Below are 9192 nucleotides of genomic sequence, written 5' to 3'. Positions count from 1 at the left end.
GCACATAATATATGCATATATATCAATATATATATATATAATGATATATATATATATGTAATATATATATATATACATTCATATATATAAATATACATACATCCATGTATAAATATCTATATATATATAAATAATTGTATACTTGTATATGTATACTTATATATATATATATATATATACATACATATACATATATACATACATACATACATACATATATATATATATGTAATATATACATACATATATATATATATATATATATATATACATATACATATATATATATATATATGCAGATATATATATATATATATATATGTGTGTAATAAAAATAAACATAATACATATATATATATTTTCCTTTTTATATATGCAAGCGGAAGAGAGAACATACCCAGCTATGTACATGGTGGCTCGAATGCTCTCGAATGTCCAATTATCGTTTCGAATCTGCGAAAGGTGAAAATGGAAACTGATTCTGTATGTGTTTGAATTTATGGTCGGTATGGACTGTGTGGTATTTGATCTGAAAAGATTGCGAACTGTAACTCAAGAGGGACGCATGCTTCAAATAGCCACATATGTACTAAAAAAGCATACTGCGAACACAAACACACACACATTCACCGCTTTAGATTTCTCATTCCAAGCAGCCTTGCCAGCACAAAACCTCTCGAGTACACGCACACACACTCGTGCATACATGTACACTCTTGCACACACACCTCCAGCCCGTCAGCACTCAAAAACATATTATTTGTCTTGTCTATTTCGCTCAATTCCATCCACTTCGGCTTCTCCTCTTCATCGCCCAGCAACAGAGTGCCCTTGATACCTCCCGTAGTCCTTTGTCGATTTAGTTGCATATGCTGCGCGTACACAGTAGTGACATCCCCTATACTGATTTCTTCGGAGCCATTGCTGGTGCTGTTTGTGCGCTTCACAGAGCTTGGTTTCGGGCTTGTCGACTTAGGGATATCAGAGTTTGTCAATTTATCTGGCATATCCCCCGTACTTGATTGTGTGGATAATGGCGGTGAGGGTGCTCCTGGTACATCTGTGGGGTGATCCTCGGGGTATCGCTTGGTGGCCAGACTTTGTACCCGTGTTTGGTGTGTGTCTTCATTCACGCGTGTCTGTGGGATGGAATTGATAGTGCGACATTTCTCACATATGACAAATCAGTTTTGAAGAACATTCATAGGGCAAATATGAACATTCCATAATGTGAAACAAATCAATAGGTATCCTGGCTGATGATGTACTTGTGCCAGTGACAAAATAAATAAATAAAAAATGAGCAGGATAAGATTCGGGCGTGCAACATCAAAAACTTCCTGTGTGCCAAGATTGGCAGTAGAAAATGTATGATGATATGTAGTTCTAAAACATTCATTCGGTCATGAAAAGCGATACTTGTACTTCTTTTCTATAGATTGATAGGTCCCACAAAGCATAGCTAAAATATCTCAGCTGACGGTTCAGGCAACCACTATAGAACACTACCGGACAGAAATAAAATGCCTATGAGAAAGTGCCTGGAAACAGAATTTGTACGGCGCACAGTAGACGGACTTTGTCAAAGCTGAATTGGGTACGAACAGAACAGTATGCCACACTCTGATCAACCAACTAAAATATGTACTATACCGCGAGAACGAATGTCTACCAGGTAGGCATGCAGATTTTTATTTACAGTATCACAACAGCATACTGCATGTTATACTGTGATAGTGTTTCAGTGATCTATACTTGCTTCTGTGTATGTATACACTAATATAATCTGGCACAATAAAAGGCACGGGTACTGTCGAGAGGATGAGAGATGAAGGACTATACTCATTCAACGTAAACTGTTTGCTAAAGTGACCGGAATCTAGACTAAACATACACTCTGCTTTTTGTACCAGAGTGCGATTAACAGTATATTCAGTTCCGTATGGAATCGATCCTCACACTATCCATATCAGCTCGTATTTCGATACGGATATAAAAATATATCCACGCACTAAACTCGCATGCGCCAAGGGTGTGCCCATTTTCAAAAAAAAAAAACGCAAAATAATCACTACCCAAATACAGTGCCTGGCACGCGCCACCAACGAACGAAGCGAAATTGATGACGCGAAACATGAGTATACATACACATTCACACACACATAGCGACAGAAGTACACACCACGTTAATCCACCAGCAGTCACTCAACTGGACAATAAAATCTATTCTCCAATGAAGACACCTCGAGAATGTTTCTGCTCAGCTGCAGCGCTTGTGGCGCACCTTTGCAAGTATTTTGGACTAAGCGTATTTACACTACACACATACCAATACACACAAAACACCACATATAAGGATGTATATACAAAACTACTCACATGGAACGACAGAACCACACACCCCTTCATCCACCACCCACTCACCTGCACGATGATTAATCCTATCCTCCAACAAAGCCACCCCAACAAAATCTCCGCTCAGCAGTAGTACTTATCACGCACCCTTACAGGTAGCCTAGACTGGCCGTATAGAGTACAGATAAACACATCTACACGCATGTAACGGCATATTTACACACCTCAGCTATGAAGGAATATATACATAACTATACACAAAACGACAGAGGCCCATACTAAACCGATGGTCATTTCAAGAGCCACCGTCCAGCAGCAGTGCATGCGACATAATCTTACCTGTAGTTCGGAGTCACCATATATATGTATATACACGCATCAATGTGTTTACACACATCTAATATCATATAACGACCGAATCAAACACCGCGTTCAACCACTATTTTTCACCTGCGCAATTGTGATCCCATTCTCCAACGAAGCCATCTGAACAGAGTCTCCTCCCAATAGCAGTGATTGCGATCCGCCGTTGACGGGCAAGCTAGATTGGCTATCCCCCCGCTTTATATGTGTCTGTGCATGTGTACTTGTATGCGTGCGTGGTTGTAAGAACTTGTTCCCGTGAGCACCCTCCTCTACATCGCCCCCATGTGCTTGTGTGCCTGTACCCTTGTCCTTGCACAGGCTGGCGAGTACGTGCTCAGATGTGGCGTGTGTTAATTCCTCGTCAGCGCTGTTCATTTGTGCATTGGAGGTGTACAGGGGCTCTTGACTGCCCACTCGTTTGATGCTCTGTGACGCACTCAGTTTGTTTGCATCGGATACGTGTATGCCGTCTTCTGTGTCCGTATGTGTCTGAGCCTGTGTTTGTGCTGATGCGTTTGCTTTTGTTTGTGTGTCTTTCTCCATGTTTGCCGATTCGTTCCGTGTCTGTGACCGTTTCACTGACATCTCTATATTTGAACTATGCGTGGGCATACTCGTATTAAGAGCTGTATTAGAAGCCTCGGAAGTAGCAGACATCGATGGAGCGTCCCCAGTGCTCGCATGCACGTCGCCGCGAGATCCCGGTGACCGAACGGACAGGCTTTTCCAGTCGTTACCATAGTTACGCTTCGTGTTCTTGCCTTTGATGCACGCGGGACTACCGGATTTGCTAAGGCTAGCAGACTTTTTGTTCAGCTCAGGTGGCAAATGCGGGAACAAACCACTGTGGGAGAAAAACCAATGTGAAAGTATGTGCTTAGGAATATACAAGGTAGAAAATCACAACGGGTCTGCTGGAAGCATACAAGAGATAGTATACGGATAACTTTTCAAGGAATGCGGTCTGGTGACTGCTTCTCTGGAGTTTCCAATGATGTGACTAAAGTTCAAGTGCAGCTTAACAAAATCAGAATCCGGCCAGATATTCGATGTATCGTAAAGTGAAGGCGTAGATACAATTAAATACATCACAAATCAGTAAATGAAACGAGATAGCAGAGCATCGATGTCTGCTGCTAAAGGACTTGGAGCGTAAAAGTGTGTCGTACGAGATCAGTTGCATGTGATGTAGGACTAGGATGGTACGCATATCTTAGAAAGTAAATTCATAGCCACAACGCTTCACAATGAATAAATAATGACAAAAGTCGGGGTTTAAATAAGCGGATTTAATCAGGCATAGAAACATGAAAGCTTTTTGAGTGCTAATGGAAACGGCACGGTTGACAATCGAAAACGGCGAAGCAAACGGAACAAATCGGTGAGATATTATACACCCCTCCAAGACAGATCGATGTGGCATACGGCAATAATTCCGCCCTTACAAGCATAACCAGACCACCGATGATGTAGCAATAAAAGACATACACCGTCTGGCAAAGAAAACAAATACATGAATTCCGCTATGAAAGCAAATGGATATCTCTAAATGTGTATGCTTAGTAAAGCTATACCAGTCGCATATATAATTTCACACCAAACAGTACATGTACATGCTCGATCTTAGACATTGTCAGTGGCTGTACTCTATCTCACACGACCCTGTGTTGCGAATGAGCCTCCGATATAGTCTCATTGGTTGCATACGGCTCCTAAAACTCAAAAAAATGTAGTGCGCAAAACACAATTTCGTATATATACACAAATACTATATGATTATAGATCATACATCACGCATCGCTACATATCTTCGGAACCTACCCAGTCTTGGACGCCGTCCTTTGCGTTTTGCGCTTCCTTGCACGGGCGAGTGTGATAAGTGAACACGTGATATAGAACTCTATGGCTGCCGACGGTTTCCACAGCGCTGCCGACCACAACGCATGCAACGCGCCGCTGTGTGCGTACAGCCGACGAGCCTCATACGACTGTCGGCACACTACAGCCAGGATATGAAATAGTATAAACGTTTAGGTTAATCGCGCCGCAATGTCAAAGTAAATTGTATGCGGTGATTGCCAAGCAATATGCGATAATTTCATTTCAAGTATCATTGAGTATTACAACTGTAGTCAAGTATGAATTATAACATTCTGCACATCGCAGAAAGGCAATAGCAATTCTTAAAAAATAGAATCAAGTACGCGAAACGAAAGGTACACAGATAGACATATAGCTATTTGTAGATACATAGAATCAACAAACGACGGACTCATAAATACGTATATATATATATATATATATGAATATATATATATATATATATATGAATATATATATATATATATATGTATACACACACACACACACATATATATATATATATATACTACTCATACATACATACATACATACATGCATACATGCATACACACACACATATATATAATAATAATAATAAGATATATATGTGAATATATATTATACATACACATATATATAAATATATAAATATAAATATAAATATATACACTCATACATACATACATCCACACACACACAGACATACATGTTGTATATATATATATAAATATACATATATATATTCATATATTATATAATAATAAATATAGATATAGATATATATATGAATATATATATATATACATATATATATATATATGCATATGCATATTATGCATACATACATACATACATATATATATATATATATGCATACATATGTACATATGTACATATATACATAAATACATACATACATACATACATACATATATATATATAGATATAAAGATATATATGTAAAGAGAGAGAGAGAGAGAGAGAGAGATATATATATATATATATAATACATATATATATATATAAATATATGCATATAGACAGATAGATAGATAGATAGATATATATTTATATATATATATATAGATATATATATATATATATATATATACACACACACACACATATATATATATATATATGTATATATATATATATAGGGGTCGTTGTATACGAGGTAGAAGGTGAGAGATCATATTGGTACAGCGAAGTAATATTAAAGATATCTAAACATGACTTTTTCTGCAACTAGAACGTACGTATTTTGTTCAGTACATAGACCTATGTTGCTGTTCTGAAGAAATAATAGAGTACATATGTGGTGAGGCCATATTGATGCAGGTAAGGTGTAGAGTAAGTCTGTGATGCAGTATATGAGAAGTACAATTGCGGAGGAGTTATAACGATATGACTAAAGTATAGACAAGATATATGCATGAATTTAATATTATTATAGCATGCTAAAAGGCCAATTCAATGTGTCTCGAAAGTAGAGGATATGTGCATTAAGATCATGTTGAGGGAACTATCCTTAAAGTTCATCTGCAATCAGGTCATATTCACATCACTAAGCGTAGGTATAACTTATACAGTGAGCACAGAATGATACGGAAGATGCAAATGATATAATATATTACAAAAGCAATAATAGACATGACAGAGGCAGAAGGAAAAAAAACAACTGCAGACGGTGGTTAACAGGGAAGGGGCAACCGTGGTGAACCTACAAATAATACAATTCACTATGGATTCGTCACATGTACATTGCGTACATAAATAAAATGGATAAGTTGAAATACTTTTATGTGAAGGCGTCATGTGTCTTCGTATAGCATCATAGATTTTCTTCAGTTGGAGCACAACTACATTGCCTATGCAATCACAACTTGAGTAGAATAATACAAAAACGCGCACCAATGCATGTACAGTAATCACTAACTAAACACAAAAAGCGTAGTTATACATACAAATAAACTTCCCAATACACGCACAGCACAATCATCAAGCATAGAGACTTACTTAGAAAAATGCACTTGCACGCGCATACCGATAGAACAATTGGTTAGGCCAACTACCGCCTGTAGTTTGAGCTCGCTCAGTGTCATGTTGTTGTTGTCCACTATGTTGTATGGATCGTTGGCATCTGGTCGATGTAAACTTCTGTTTCCAACAAGAGACGAGCGACACTGTTAGCGTACTCAATACTATCAAAAAATTACTACACCAATATCTCATTTCGTCGTGACATATTGTAGCTTTCGTACTATGTCAACAAAAAGTGCGCCATTATAGGTGCCTGAGAGTCAAAACTTTAAATTTGTAGATACTAAAAGGGAAAAGTATATAACCATGTAACCATGGGGTCTCACGTATCAATGGCAATATGTAGCGTTAAGTGGATATAACCGTACGTAACGTTGGCATAAACAGTATTAATATCGACATAAAAAAACGCACACAATGTGTATGTAACGAGTACTACAAGGGATGTAAGTCGATCAGACTTCTGTGATACACTCGACGAAATAGGCGTGTGAGAACGCAGTGAAAGATCTTTGCTGAGAGTTCCGGCTGCACGTAACGCGATATATGAGTACACACTCGTGTATACCGGCACATTCGGAGCGTAGTTGCGGGAACAATTGCAGTACTCTGATTTCACGTCTGCATACCAAACGATATGTCCATACACCCACACACATTTATATGTACATATATAAATATATATATACATATATACATATATACATATATGTATATCTATCTATATAACTATATCTATATACATATATATATATAATAACTATATATATAATAGTACATATATATATATAATAGTACATATATATATATATATGTACATATATATATATATATATATATAATTATAAATATATATATTTATATATATATATATACATCTATATTAATATATATTTGTAGATATATATATAGTTATATTTATAAATATATTTATAGATGTACACATATACATATACATATATATAAATATACATCTATACATACATAAATATAAATATGTATGTATATGTATATATATATAAATATATATATGTATGTAAATACATATTTATATATATATGTACATATATATGTAATTGTATTTATATATGTATTCATATATATATATATATATATATGTATATTATATATATATATAGATATATATATATATATATATATAGATATATATATACATACTTATATATACATACTTATATACATACATATTTATATATAAAGAATCGTATACATATATATACATACATCACACACACACACACACACAGATATATATATATATATATATATAAATATGTGCTTATAAAATATATAACCCACCCTGAACTGTTCGGGGCCTCGTAGAGCGGCTGTGCAGACCCCAAAGGGGTTGCACTCGAGTGGCCCTGTAGTGCACTGTGGTGGTGAGGCGTGTTCCGCATGAGCGTATCATGGTTATTTTCAGTGTGCTGTTCACCCGTCATACTGAACTGGCTTCCTCTATTATTGTAGTGACCCTGGGTGGCGTCAGTTGTGCCCGGATTGTCTACAACTGAGTCGAACACCTAAGGGAAGAAACGGAGATGTTAAGTACTGCGTACACCATAATTTGTTTAAGCTCGCATATATATTCAACGCAATGTTCTTTGGGCTTACATATGTTTCTTTCATTTGCGGATCGAGCTGTATAGGATTAACACACTCGCATATACATAAATCATTAGTACATGTATCGTTTAATTGCTCAGGTATACATACATTGTGCCGATATTAGCTCTAGTATGTCGGCAGGCGTTATCTCCGAAAAACTAATAAACACCTACCATGTCGCCTGCCAAACTCAGTTTGCGGCATACAGGAGCCTTGCGCACACTATCCTTCTCGACGCTGGCTTCCTTATTGAGAGAGATCACTAGCGCTGCCATCGCAGACACGGCCCCTCTATGCAGTAAGTCACGCTGACATTTCTCTGTACATCAAGATCAGTATCCGCGTGTACATGTGCGAAGGCAAAACAAGTTCCAATTTAACTATGGTATATACAAAAGATTAATACACGTCATATACTGGACTACTTAAAAAAATACGGAGAACATGCTGCATTCATGAACTTTAATCTGCGCACACAACGCATGTACATTCACTCGTTGAATGAAAATTAAGCCCGTAAGAGTATGGGTGCTTAGAGTCTAGACATTCAAATCGGTACTAGTTTACGCGTGTACATGTGTGAATGCAAAACTAGATCCAATTTAACTATGGTTTATACAAAATGAATACATGTCATCTACTGGGCTATTTGAACAAGTACGGAGAACATGCTGCATTCATAAACTTGCATCTGCGCACATAGCGCATGTACATTCACTCATTATAATCAAAATTAAGCGCGTGACTAATACCAAATTGGCGAATATACCGACCCTTTGATAGGAAAAGTTCCCACATTCTACCACTTGATGAGGCTTCGAAAAGAAGGACACTTTTGTACAATATCATCGTATATGCAGCAGGACAATCAAATGCAGACATGCGCAACATAAAGTGGTATTGAGAACTACCCTTTCAATGTGCGTAGCCAAATAT

At 36.9% G+C, this 9192-nt stretch overlaps 1 protein-coding gene across 1 annotated transcript in view; it reads right to left on the bottom strand.

Moving 5' to 3' along the window:
- Positions 1-439: 439 nt before the first annotated feature.
- Positions 440-9192, bottom strand: part of SARC_04477 (hypothetical protein) — a gene marked incomplete at its 3' end in the record, with an annotated part of 10848 nt that continues 2095 nt past the window's right edge. Inside the window, exons 4-10 of the mRNA XM_014301688.1 lie at positions 8430-8575; positions 7948-8171; positions 6632-6744; positions 4543-4720; positions 2806-3565; positions 729-1139; positions 440-529 (exon numbers count right to left, since the gene is read on the bottom strand). Of these exons, the coding sequence (XP_014157163.1) occupies positions 440-529; positions 729-1139; positions 2806-3565; positions 4543-4720; positions 6632-6744; positions 7948-8171; positions 8430-8575 (1922 nt within the window). The remainder of the gene's footprint in view (positions 530-728; positions 1140-2805; positions 3566-4542; positions 4721-6631; positions 6745-7947; positions 8172-8429; positions 8576-9192) is intronic.

This window comes from Sphaeroforma arctica, assembly GCF_001186125.1.
Source record: "Sphaeroforma arctica JP610 unplaced genomic scaffold supercont1.253, whole genome shotgun sequence".
In the NCBI taxonomy this organism is placed as follows: Eukaryota; class Ichthyosporea; order Ichthyophonida; genus Sphaeroforma; species Sphaeroforma arctica.
The sequence above is the reverse complement of the archived record's forward strand: the minus strand, read 5'-3'. Positions and strand labels throughout refer to the sequence as shown.